Raw genomic sequence first — 13,545 nt, forward strand, 5'->3', positions numbered from 1 at the left:
TTTTACCTCCCCGAGCGGAGACAGGTGAGAAGTCGTGTGCAGACACAGTAACATCTGTGCCGAAAAGATCCAAAGTAGAATGCAAGACCAAACATCATGACAAGCTGTCGCCATCTGCTACTTTGGCCACCAGTGCACCACCAGAACACCTGGCTCCATCCACTCCGCTGGTTCCATCTAACTCACTACACCTGATAACGTATTGAATCCACATAGGGACCATTGCTCGAAGAAGAAAGAGAGTTTACTTACTGTAACTGATGGTTCTTCGAGATGTGTGATCCCTATCTGAATTCCACTCCCACCCCCTATCCCCTCTGCTGCGGGGTCAGTGCCTGTTGGTAAGAGAGAAAAGAGGCAGCGTTGACCCGTGCGGTCCAGTAAGACCTCGGATGCACCATGGGGATGACCCACAATGCGCAAGTGAGTCGACGGCAACTACTTCAAAACAGTTCTGGTGCATGGCACACATGCACACCCATGTATGGAATCCAGATAGGGACCACACATCTTGAAAAACCATCCGTTACAGTAAATAACTGCTCTTTTTTCATACTAAAGCTTCAGAAATAATGATAAATTGTGCCTGTATACAGGCCAGCTGCAAGGGCCACAGGAAAGAGCAGTTGACTTTGCTAGGTCAGGAGTACATGTGCACACTTGTGCAGGCTTCTTCCAAGAACACCTATTTGTGGTTCTTGTCCTAACGGGTGAGCAGGATAGCCTGTCTGTGGATACTGAAGGAACCAGAGTTTCGGTGGAAAATCGTGCACCCTTCAGGGAATTCTTCTTTCTCCTCTGCAAACAACCCTCCTTGTACATGTGTGCTCTGTTTCTTGTGGATGGATTTTTGGGTGTGAGCCTGTGCAAAATAACTCATTGTATAATTTTTGGCTTCCATTAAAACAAGCTCATTCAAAAGTCTAAATCCTCTTTTTAGTCTGCAAAAGAAACGAATGATAGTGACATGATGATTTGTTTAAAAAATAGAGTTTTGTAAGATTTCCATGCTTTCTCTTTGTAGAGATGCGAGTTCTGCCAAAAGTCTGGCGCCACAGTAGGCTGCTGCCTTACTTCCTGCACTAGCAACTATCACTTCATGTGCTCCCGAGCCAAGAACTGCGTCTTTCTGGATGATAAGAAAGTGTACTGCCAGCGGCATCGTGATTTGATCAAAGGAGAGGTGAGAATATGCTCACACCCCTTTTTGTCCAAGGTTTATGTAGCAATAAGCATTTTTATTTTTTTAAAGATTTAGGTGAATGTATTCTTCATGAGAGTGAGGACCTGACACACTAGTGGGGAAAAGAGGTCAGTGATGTGACTAACCACCCTGGGCAGGTGTGGCAAGTGCTATATAAGTCCCCACACATCCCTATCTGAGAGGCCAGATCAAGTGTCCATTGAACGAGGCTGTATGCAACTTGCATAATGTTTCCTTTAAAATGATTATGTTGCTCGGGTGGGGGGGTGTTTCCTGCTCCAGATGGTGCCAGAGAATGGGTTTGAAGTTCTTAGAAGAGTTTTTGTGGACTTTGAAGGGATCAGTTTGAGAAGAAAATTTCTTAGTGGCCTGGAACCAGAGAACATCCACATGATGATTGGTAAGGCCTGTATCTGAGTGTGTGTTCTGCCTTTGGTGCTGGGATCTGATCTCCTCTCTTCTAGAACTCTTCTGCTCTTCTCTCTGTTCAGGTTCAATGACTATAGACTGCTTAGGGATTCTGAATGATCTGTCAGACTGTGAAGACAAGCTGTTCCCCATTGGTTATCAGTAAGTATAAGCATTAGGTAGATCTTACTGTACTAGAGTCTTATCCGTCAAGGGCTAAATCCATAGGTCTTTATTCATGGACATTTCATTGAAGTTGATTGTAGTTTGCTTGAGCAAAAACTGTTCAAGGACCTTGGGATTTGGCTGGGATCACGCCAGATAGTACAGGAGACAAATAGCCCCTGTAGTTTTGAGAAGATGAAAACTGAAGACAGGAATGTGGCCATCTCTCTACATTAGTTACAATATTAATTTTACTCTCTAAATATGTTCTAGGTGTTCAAGGGTGTACTGGAGCACAACAGATGCTCGGAAGCGCTGTGTATATACTTGCAAGATCATGGAATGTCGCCCTCCTGTCATAGAGCCAGATATCAATAGCACTGTAGAACATGATGAGAACAGGACGATTGCTCACAGTCCAGCACCCCCAACAGGCAAGTTTCTTAACATACTTTTTTTAAGTGGCAAATCCTCTGTTTGTTTGTTTGTTCAGCCACATGGTCATGATTTTTAGTAAGCAGGTGAGGGATATTCCAAAAAGTGAATTCTCCAGCCTGTGCTCAGAGTCCTGTGTGTTCTTGGACGTAAGGTCAATTCCTTGTCAAATTCTATGTGGCAGAATTGTGCTCTAGTATGTTACAATTTTATTTAAAAAAAAAATGTTTCTAGGACTCATGGTTGCATAGGTAATCTTTGAAACCAAGTGTAAGCTGATGCAGCACTACCTTCCAGTCTTCAGATAGCTTGAAACAGTAGCTCTAAGAACTGTTTGTCACAGGAATGTTAACTCTAAAACCAAAAATTATGTCAATATTGGAAAATATTTCACTGCTGTTAGTTTTAGCAAAAACAGCTAATTACTATGCCTGTTCCATAATTCAACTGCTTCCTACTTCTCTGTAGATACTGGCTGCCTGTTACCTTCTTCAGAGTTGTCACAACCTGCAGCTTCACTTCCAGACAGCTTTTATAATGCAGTTATGCTTTGTCTGTACAAAAACCTGCAGCATATTAAAAACTGCATAAAAATGAATGCAATGTCCAACCTGGGAGTTACTGTACTGATTCATATTCATATGCATTTTATTTAGATTCCTAATAACATACACAATAGGGCGTCTGTCTTACTATTTTAGGCACCTCTGACAAAAAATAAAAAAACAAACTGAAACAGCCAATGCACCAGCAATCCCCAATAAAATTCCTCTCCTCTTCAAAACCCCCTTCATCTCTAAAGACTGCGTGTTCATATAAGCCTTGCATTGCACTTTGAAGATCAGCTGACTCTAGCTGTTCTGGCCTAGAGTGAGAATAGCTTCCAAAGCAGTGAACCTCTCTGAAAATATCCTACCACCTTGGGGATGTCTCTTGTAATCACAACTGTGGCAGTATTGCACAAGAAGAGACTGTTTCTCAGGTAGGCTGGTCTTAGGCCATTTAGAGCAAAACCTAATTATTTAAATCCTCCATCTTTTCATTTAAATGTAGGTGCCATGAAATTTCAAGTTTGTTGCCCCAGATTGCTGCAACAGAATCCTGTGTGCCTTGCTATAGAATTGAAGTCAGTCTTGCTGAAGACTACGAGGGGATTTTGACTATAGTGCAAGTCTCTTAACGGAAGGGGAGTAAGCGTTTGTCTACACACTGTGGCGGTGTGCACTAGACTGGTGTAAATTGCAGAATGATTCAAAGTGGTGCTCTCTAACTGCCTTGTGTAGACCCTGCTGGTGCTCTCTAAAAGGTTCCTAGTGCATGTTAACATAGTAATGTTTCAGAAAGGACTACATCATTAGGCACCAGATACCTTTCAGAGCATGTCACGGGGCAGTTAGAGCACACCACAGTACACACCCCTCTGTTGCGCATTGCTGCATTGTGTAGAGAAGCTCTGAATAGGTAGTTAGAGCCAAGGCTTGCGAGTCAGGAGACTGTCTTATTACCATAGTGGCAAAGGTGTTCCTGGGGCTTTATTGACATGTAGAAAGACAAGGTCCTTGTCCCAGGGTAAGTTATTAGTGAAACTGTCACATTGCTGGGTCATAATTAGTTTTACATTGTGGTTTTTGCTGTAAATATTTCAGCTGGAAAAAAAAAACATATTTAGGAGAAAGAAATTAGGCTATTACTTCCTGAGGGGATCATAAAAGATGTCAGTATTTTTATGTTTTGTTTGAAAAATGTATCTTGATTTCCCTAAATGAAACTTGTCAACAACAGATGCTTCGGCATTTTAGTTTTTAATGTCTGAAATTTTTTACTCTTATTTTGCAGCAGAAACTCTATCCAAAGAAAGTCGAAATGCACCAGAACTGGTAAACCCTCCATCCCCAGATCGTCCCCGGTATTCTCAGAGCTCCAGTTCCTGTTACTATCCTCTGATTTCAAAGGGTCGCAGGGCCAGGACACCAAGCTATCCCTTAACACAGCGGTCACCTGGGTCTAGGCCTTTGCCTTCTGCAGGTATTGTGCTGCTTTTCTTCAGTTATTTTTGTGTGTGTGTCATGCTTTGGTTCTCAGAAGTTCTGCTCACTTTAAATGTTCAGTTTGGTGGCTGTAGAAATGACCGTGAAAAATGAGAAGGAGAGAGTCTGGGAAATGTACAGGAGAGAGAATTTGTCAAGGACTGAATACTCAAAACAAAAATCTGCCCAGAAAACAAAAGGCTCTAGAACTGTAGTAGCTCTCAGCAGGCATCAAAGTTTTGTCTTATTAAGGTCTCAAAGACTTTAAAATGGCACTTTCTAACAAGACTCAGAATTTTAGTATCTTGGGTGATATACTACTTTTGTATGGTGATCGTGTGTTCTTAAAAAAGAATTTATAGAATCTACAGTCAAAAACATAGCTGCCTCTCTGGGAGGAATCTTTCTGAAATTCTTACCGAGTTTTAGATTAATTCCAAACAGATCTATTCAAGAAGATTACACACTCTAAAACAATGTCAAATATTGATTCACAAAGAGTTCTTTTCTTTTTTCTAAATTAAAACATTCAGAGACATCTACATAAAGCAGAATGTTTAGAACTCTTAGAGGAAATATTGCCTAATGATTTTAGAACAGGAAATTAGAAGTCAGAACTCTCCAAGATTTTATTCTCAATTTTGCCACATAGACCAAGTCACTTCAACGTTTCTTTGTGCCTTGATCTTCTCTCTAAAATGGTTAGAGTGTTGTCCTTTACAAAGTTGAGGACTAAGGTTTATAAAAAGCTTTGAAATCCTTTTGGATGAAAGAGAAATAAGTGCAGTTTTAGTCAAAAAGAGGACATATTTACTGATTTCTTTCGAAAGTGTGTTGAAAATCTACGTTAAGCATCCGATCAAATTTATTTGTAAAGACAAGTTAGTAATCCTCTTGTTATCCTGAAACTAGTATATTCTGATATGCTTTTAATATGTGTAATGTTGTAATGTGTAATGAGGGATAAGCACATAAAATAACACTTCTGAATTATTTTGAATTCCTTTGTTTAACTTTTGTGATGTCTTTGTAAATCAGAATTAGGTCTTGAATTTCTGAGACCAGAAATTGTATAGCATTGAGGCCTATAGGGTATAATTCAGAAATTCAGTGTCAGCTTCAACAGACATAGAGCTGACAATATTGGATCTTTACAAAGAGTCTGATTTTTGGGAAATATATAGCTTCAGCCTTATTTTTTCATTTTTATTTTGAAAGTATTCCAAAATATATTTTGTTTTTTGTTTGACTTTTTTAGGCCTGTGCATCGTTTGTATAATCAAATTGCATGTATGTGTTGGTTAGGTGAAACCCATAATGTTTCACTGTATTTTTCCTCCCTGCTTTTCCTCTTCAGGAAGTCCTACACCAATGACCCATGAGATAGTAACAGTGGGAGATCCTTTACTGTCCTCTGGACTTAGAAGCATTGGGTCTAGGAGACACAGTACCTCTTCTTTGTCACAACAGCCGTCAAAACTTCGAATGATTTTTCCCACAAGAGCTGGGAATACTTACTCCAGGCACACACTGCCTGGGGTATCTGGTATCGGATCCTCTTCAAAGCATGAATCAAGTGCAAAAAATATAGACAGCTTCAAAGGGTCAGTGAATTTGAGTGCTCCAAGTGCGCTAGCTCAAAATAGCCCTAACTCTTCATGTTCTCAGAGAACAGTAGCTACAAGTGGAAGTAAAACTTGTCATTTGGATGGATCTCAGTCTTTAGAAATAAAACAATCTAGCAGTTCAGAGTTGATGTCCAAAAGCACATCTTCAAAGGGAGAAAAGACAAAATTGTTGAGCTCAAAGGACTCAGATTCTTCAGCTCATAGCTTTGCTTCATCTGGGAATGCTAAATTGCCTACCCAAGTGCTCAATACGTCGGGCATAGAATTAAACATTAATAAAAAGGGAACTTTTCAAGAACCTTCTTCTGGACCACTTTCTTCCAAAGATACAATGTCCTTTCCATGTTTACATCAGAGAGGCCTAAGGAAAGATAGAGACCTACATGTTGACCCTATACAACCAGAAAAAACACCTTCTTTTGAAGACACAGATGCAAAGAACTTAACTCCTGTTGGAATAAGTAGCAGGTCTTCTGCAGAAAGTGAGCATGTGGTTTCTGCTTGCAGAGACAGACGACAGAAAGGAAAAAAGTTAACTAAAGATACTTTCAAAGAGAAACATTCCATTAAAACTTTTACAGACTCGAGTCAAGTGACCGCCAGTGATGAAGGAAGCCTAAATCCAGAATTTGTCAACCAGGCTTTGGCAACTGAGCAACTTAGTCAGAGGTTGTGTAGTAATGTTTCTGCTGAGAAAACTGGGGATAAGTCTCCATCTACACAAGGGGCATCTAAAGCTCCATTGGTGCAAGTTGAAATGGCTTCCAAGGAAGCCCAGGCTCCTAGAAAACGCACTGTTAAGGTAACCCTGACTCCTCTCAAGATGGAAAGTGAAAGCCAATCTAAAAATGCACAGAAAGAAAGTGATGCCGAATTGCAGTGTAAGGGTGTAGAGCCAACTGCTTTGACAGAGCCGTCTTCAACTTTTGAAAGCCAAGGAGATGGTTCTGTTGTCCAGGGAAGTCCAAGTGATACTTCTACCCAGGAATCTCAAAATAACTCTTATCAGAATCTGCCTGTTCAAGACAGAAACTTGATTCTTCAGGATGGAACTAAAGCTCAAGAAGATGGTTCCTATAAGCGGAGATATCCACGGCGAAGTGCTCGGGCCAGATCTAATATGTTTTTTGGATTAACTCCTTTGTATGGTGTGAGATCTTATGGAGAGGAAGACATTCCATTCTATAGCAACTCAACTGGGAAGAAGAGAGGAAAGAGGTCTGCAGAAGGACAAGTGGATGGTGCAGATGACTTAAGTACTTCAGATGAAGATGACTTGTACTACTACAATTTCACTAGGACAGTGGTTTCTTCAAGTGCAGAAGAGAGGCTTGGATCCCATAATTTATTCAAGGAGGAGGAGCAGTGCAATCTTCCAAAAATATCCCAGCTAGATGGTGTGGATGATGGAACAGAAAGTGATACAAGTGTCACAGCAACAACAAGAAAAGTAAATCAGGTAACCAAAAGAAGTGGCAAAGAAAATGGGACTGAAAACTTAAAGCTTGATCGAGCTGAAGAAGCTGGAGAGAAAGTACAGGTTACCAAGAGCTCTACTGGCCACAAAACTGATCCAAAGATTGAAAATTGCCATGCTGTGAGCAGAGTTAAAACCCAGGGTCAGGATTCCTTGGAAGCTCAGTTGAGTTCCTTGGACACAAGCCGTAGAGCTCATGCTAGCACTCCCTCAGATAAGAACTTACTGGATACTTTTAACACAGAACTGCTAAAATCAGACTCTGACAATAACAACAGTGATGACTGTGGAAACATTCTCCCTTCGGACATCATGGACTTTGTACTAAAGAATACACCATCGATGCAGGCTTTAGGAGAAAGCCCAGAGTCATCTTCATCTGAACTTCTAACACTGGGGGAAGGGCTAGGCCTTGATAGTAATCGTGGCAAGGACATGGGTTTGTTTGAAGTGTTTTCTCAGCAGCTGCCAACTGCTGAACCAGTGGATAGTAGTGTTTCTTCCTCTATATCGGCAGAGGAGCAGTTTGAGCTGCCTTTAGAACTTCCATCGGATCTCTCTGTTCTAACTACTCGCAGTCCTACTGTGCCCAGCCAAAACCGCAATAGGCTTGCTGTAATTTCAGAGTCTACACTCTCATCTCCGGGAGAGAGGTCTTTATTAGCTTTACCTTCCACAGAATCAGGAGAAAAGAGAGTTACCGTCACAGAAAAATCTGCCTCCAGTGAAGGGGATGCAGCTCTGTTAAGCTCAGGGGTAGACCCAAGCCCTGAAGGACATATGACTCCTGATCATTTTATCCAAGGTCACATAGATGCAGAGCACATAGCCAGCCCACCTTGTGCCTCAGTAGAGCAAGGACATGGCAGCAACCAGGATTTAACTAGGAACAGCGGCACTCCTGGACTCCAAGTGCCAGTATCTCCTACTATTCCTCTTCAAAACCAAAAATATGTTCCAAATTCCACCGACAGTCCGTCTCAAATCTCTAATGCTGCAGTACAAACAACCCCACCCCACCTAAAACCAGCCACTGAAAAACTTCTGGTGGTCAATCAGAATATGCAGCCTCTGTATGTCCTCCAGACTCTTCCCAATGGTGTTACACAAAAAATTCAGCTGACTCCTTCTGGTAGCTCTGCACAGACTGTGATGGAGACTAATCCTTCTGTGTTAGGGCCCATGGGAAGTGCACTTACACTGACTACAGAATTAAATCCAAGCCTACCATCATCTCAGTCTTTATTCCCTCCCTCTACTAAAGGCCTGTTGCCTATGTCCCATCACCAGCATTTGCACACCTTTCCCACAGCTACTCAAAGTGGTTTCCCACCAAATATTGGCAGTCCTGCATCAGGTCTCCTGATTGGTGTACAGCCACCCCCTGATCCTCAACTTTTAGTGTCTGAAGCAAGCCAGAGGGCAGACCTTGGCACTACAGTTACCACGCCGACCTCTGGCCTTGGGAAAAAAAGGCCAATATCCCGTCTGCAGTCACGAAAGACTAAAAAGCTAGCTCCTTCTGGAACCCCTTCTGCCATTGCCCCTTCTGATATGGTTTCCAACATGACTTTGATAAATTTTGCTCCCTCCCAACTTTCCAACCACCCATTAGATTTGGGGACCCTTGGAAATTCAACATCCCATAGAACTGTTCCCAATATTATCAAAAGGTCTAAGTCTGGAGTGATGTATTTTGAGCAAGCATCTTTGCTGCCCCAAGCTGTGGGAGCCGCCACTGCTGCGGCAGTTGGGACTTCACCCAGCATTATTGGACCAGATGCTGGCCACCTCACAGCAGGGCCAGTGTCTGGATTAGCATCAAGTTCATCAGTGCTGAATGTAGTATCCATGCAGGCTACAGCAGCACCTAGCACTGGTGGGTCAGTACCTGGCCATGTTTTGGGACAGGGTTCTGTAACATTAACTAGCCCTGGATTGTTGGGAGACCTTGGCTCAATAAGCAATCTCTTGATCAAAGCCAGTCAGCAAAGTCTTGGTCTTCAGGAACAGCACATGACTTTGCCACCAAGTTCTGGGATGTTTTCACAACTGGGGACGTCACAAACTCCAGCTACAGCAGCAATGACAGCTGCATCAAGCATATGTGTACTGCCTACAGCACAGACTATGGGCATGACAGTTGCTCAGTCATCCACTGACACAGAAGGTCCTTATCAGCTTCAGCATATGACACAACTTTTAGCCGTCAAAAATGCTTCTTCCCAGCTGGACCTTGGCACTGCTTCAGCAGCTCAGTTGTCAAGCTTTCCACAGCTAGTGGACGTTCCTAACACAGGACTCGAGCAAACCAAGGTTTCCTCATCTGTAATGCATGCCAGTTCAGCTTCCCCTGGAGGCTCCCCATCATCTGGCCAACAGTCTGCAAGCAGCTCAGTGCTTGGTCCCACAAAAGTGAAGCCAAAAATTAAACGAATTCAACCGTCTTTAGACAAAGGGAATGGAAAGAAGCACAAAACTTCACACACGTGGACCAGTTCCCTTGAAGTACACATTCCAGACAGAGGGGCCAGTGCTGTATCCCAGGTCTCAGCTGCAGGGTAAGAGAAATATATGTTTGCTTTTCCATATCCTTGGGGTTTCGGTACAGTAGTTAAAAAATTGGCACTTGTTGCACTGGTCTCCACACCAGATTTCCCTTTTATCTTCTCATAATGAATTCTTTAGTAGTAAATTCTAGAGGTAGCATTCACTGTCATCCGTGGACATCAGGACAGGGAAAGCAGATTTCTTAAAAAGTCAGCACAAAATCTTTGCCTTTATTCATGGCTGACAGCCCATTTATTTGGGGGAGCAAACTTGTTTACGGACATGATACCTCTAGCTGTGCTATAATCTAATTGGTGGTTAGATGCCACATTGATAGATGCTTTGGATCTATCAGTGTATACTATGGTATTATTATCTTAAAATCTGGCAGCATTTGGCCTGATTAGAACCTGGGCTGGAACGCTCCAAGAAAAACATGGTGGTTATAGGAAATGGTGGCGTTCTGAGGAGGTTGCACTGTTCCAAGTCAGTTCCAGAGATTGCTCTGGTATGTTCCTATAGAAGTACTGTGCTGTTAGAGATACCAGTTTTTTATGTAGAACTTAAAACTGAGCCTCTGACTATTTGTAGTAATGTGAAGATCCCATTGGTACTTTTTGCAAGAGGAGAGAGAGTCCTAAAATCCTAGCCAAATTTGTAACTGGATGATTACAATCTGCCTTCCCAAATTCCACTGCTTTTACAAGTGGCTATGGGATTCTTCACACCAAAATTACTGTGTGCTGGGAAACAGGTGTCTTGTTTCACCTATAGAAGTGGCTATATTTTAGTGGCTGGTGAAGAGGACTTTCCTCATAGTTTGTAAATTGTTTTGAATTCCTTCTGCCCTATTTTTTGCCCTTTTGCTTCTTTTCTTTCTTGAACATCAAGTTGGTACAATTTTAAAATGTCACGGGAGTAGAATACTCTGTTAAATGTTGTTAATAGCATGTTAACATTGCTGAGATTTAATTGTATTGTCAATCATGTGTTAATGCTCCTGGAGCCTTGAATAGGTGTCTTTTCACTTGTTTAATTAAAGGGTTAAAGCTGTATGCCAGTTAATATCAGTAATCACACTGCATTTACTTCATACCTCTGATTCTTCTCTTTCCTTTGGAAAGAGGAATCACAAGTTATAGAGAGTGTTTATGGAATTTAAGGCCAGAAGGGACCATTTGGTCATTTAGTCTGATCTATGTATATTACAGGCCAAAGAATTTCACCCCATTATTCCTGCACTGAGCCCAATAGCTTGTTTGACTAAAACATATCTTCATGAAAGGCAACTAGTCTGTATTTGAAGATAATTTACCAGTTCCCTTGGTAGTTTGTTCCAATAGTTAAATGCCCCCACTTATTAAACATAACAGTTATTTCTAACTTGAATTTGTCTGGTTTTAACTTCCAGCCAATGGTTCTTGTTTTGCTTTTCTGCACTATTTTAAAAAGCCCTTTAGGTTTTGGTATATTATCTCTGTGAAGGTACTTACACACCATAATCACTACAACTCTGCATCTTCTTAGGTCCCTTCTAGTCCTACACACACCTAATTCTACCATTTGTTTTGATAAGCTAAACAGACTGAGCTCGTTAAGTGCCTAACTGCATAGCAATTTCTTTCTAGCCCTTGAATTGAAGTGGCATTTGTCTTGGTGATTTTAGTTGAGGTGCAAATCTGTAAAGAGAAGGAAAAATAAGAACTGTGGACCTAGGTGCTGAATTTGAAACTTAATGTTTTTGTTAAGGCAGTCCCCAAGTGTTGGTTCTGTGTGACATTGCCAGCAGTCTGTATGATAAGGGATTTGCCCAGGGGCAATCCACTGCAGTTTCTAGAAGTCAAGGGACATGCCCAAAAGAACCTTTGGCGTTAAGAGGACTGAATGGCCCTTTTATTCCGTTTAGTTGGGTTGTATGATTCAGTTCTACAGTTCCTTTATTTTTTTTTAAACTCAGGGCTGTAGGTCTGTTTTGGAAAGCAATTGATCCAGAATCTTATAGACATAATTGGTCTTTTCTTTGTAAATATTTTATGCAATTTTTTTTGCCAGTATAGCATCCTGGTTACATGTTTATAGTTATGCAAAAATGTGCTTGTAAAGATCCCACTAGTATTGCATCCCTTTGAAGAGCAAGTCCTGAGTCTGACCTAAAGTACTAGCGATTTCATAGTTTGTCCTCTGGCTTCACAGTAGCATTTGTTCCTGTTTTTGTAGTTTGCTGAAATGCTGAGTCGTTTATGGCATGTCCCTGTAGATCCATTATTTCTGACCAAGTCTACTTCATGATAAATTCTTATTGTCCAGTCTTCTGAATGATGCCAGATCTTTCTGTTCCAGGTCTCCTGCAGCGAAGGCAGATGTTCAGGATACAAGTATAGATCAGCCACCACAAAAGCCATCTGGGCAGCCTGCGGGGTAAGTGTAAAACAAACCTTTCCATCAGGTTTTTGCTGTTTGTATTCAGTGCTTTATAAACCAAATAAAACTCTGTTCTTCCTTCCTTGTATTTGTTGTGTTAAATTAAAACACTCTGGTAACTTTTGGTCTGGAATGTGTCACTTTTTAGCCACAATATTAAATCTTTGTTTAATCTAGTAGAACAAGAATCATTGTAATAACTTTATCAGAGCATGTGCTACAGTGACAAGTGTCATAGAAATAAATGCCAGTGTATACGAATATTTTCATTTTCAGTTGAAACCAATTGATTTTTGAATACTTGATTCAGGAGTAAATGCTTGGAAATAGTTGAATACTTGTGGTTTTTAAACTTTGTTTTGTAATTTTTTAGTGCTAGTAAAAGCTACCAGCTTAACTGCTTTACAGATCAAAATCCTTTTATCCACAGAATGGGTACAGTAATTCAGGCTTTCCTCATCCAGCCAGTTTTCTTCAGTCTGTTGCTTTGCTTCATTCTAGAGCTGAGCTCAAGACTGCTATCCTGGAACCAGTTTGTGATGGATTTTGTCAGGTGGACCATTTCCCCTGGGGATTGAGTGTCTCTTTTTTTTAAAAACATCTACTCCCAATCCTTTAGTGGAAAGGCTAGACAGTTCGCACTACCTGATAGTGATTGTGTCTTAAAGGAAGACACTCAACGTGCAATATTAAAATATAGCACTAATCTTCAAAAGTAGATCTAATTAAATGGACACTGTCACATTGAAAATCACATTTCTGTCTGAAAACTTTGGGGCCTGATTAACTGCTGCTGTTATTTCAGGTCGGCATGAGGGGTTGTCTTCACTACCAAGTTAACATGGAGGGTTAGCAATAAGTGTTCATATTAACCCCCCTTGCTCTCACACACTCTGTTACTCATGTGGTGACCTGCGTGAGGTGTAGACAGTAAAACAAGTTAGCTGTCGTGACTTGGGATAATGGGACAGACCTTGAGCTTCCTTCAGGAGCCACAAACTCCATCTCTCTATAGTGTGGGACACAGGCTAGTGCCCTGACACAACAATTGAGGGCCAGAAAAGGCCACAGGATCCCCAGAAGGGACAGACAAGTTCTCACAATAACCCAGGAGCATTCACAGAGTGGCACAGTAGTGCTATGAACCATGGAATGTGCCCCAGGAAGTCTTAGTGCTACTCACAAGTGAATAGAGTGCCAGTGTGGATAAAGGACACTACAATCCCTCCG

At 41.5% G+C, this 13,545-nt stretch overlaps 1 protein-coding gene across 3 annotated transcripts in view; it reads left to right on the forward strand.

The window, feature by feature from the left end:
• KMT2A (lysine methyltransferase 2A) overlaps window positions 1–13,545 on the forward strand; it is an 83,243-nt gene that overhangs the window by 51,898 nt on the left and 17,800 nt on the right. For all 3 annotated transcript variants that reach the window (XR_010923294.1, XM_067566306.1, XM_067566314.1), the window contains exons 22-28: window positions 1,025–1,183; window positions 1,487–1,604; window positions 1,696–1,774; window positions 2,051–2,211; window positions 4,049–4,237; window positions 5,597–9,905; window positions 12,235–12,312. Coding sequence is in view for 2 of the 3 variants with exons in the window: in XM_067566306.1 (XP_067422407.1) it covers window positions 1,025–1,183; window positions 1,487–1,604; window positions 1,696–1,774; window positions 2,051–2,211; window positions 4,049–4,237; window positions 5,597–9,905; window positions 12,235–12,312 (5,093 nt within the window). In the remaining variant the exon portion in view is untranslated. The remainder of the gene's footprint in view (window positions 1–1,024; window positions 1,184–1,486; window positions 1,605–1,695; window positions 1,775–2,050; window positions 2,212–4,048; window positions 4,238–5,596; window positions 9,906–12,234; window positions 12,313–13,545) is intronic.

This window comes from Emydura macquarii, unplaced genomic scaffold (assembly GCF_026122565.2).
Source record: "Emydura macquarii macquarii isolate MOO-44397 ecotype Brisbane River unplaced genomic scaffold, CSIRO-AGI_Emac_v2 contig_312, whole genome shotgun sequence".
Taxonomy (NCBI): domain Eukaryota; kingdom Metazoa; phylum Chordata; order Testudines; family Chelidae; genus Emydura; species Emydura macquarii.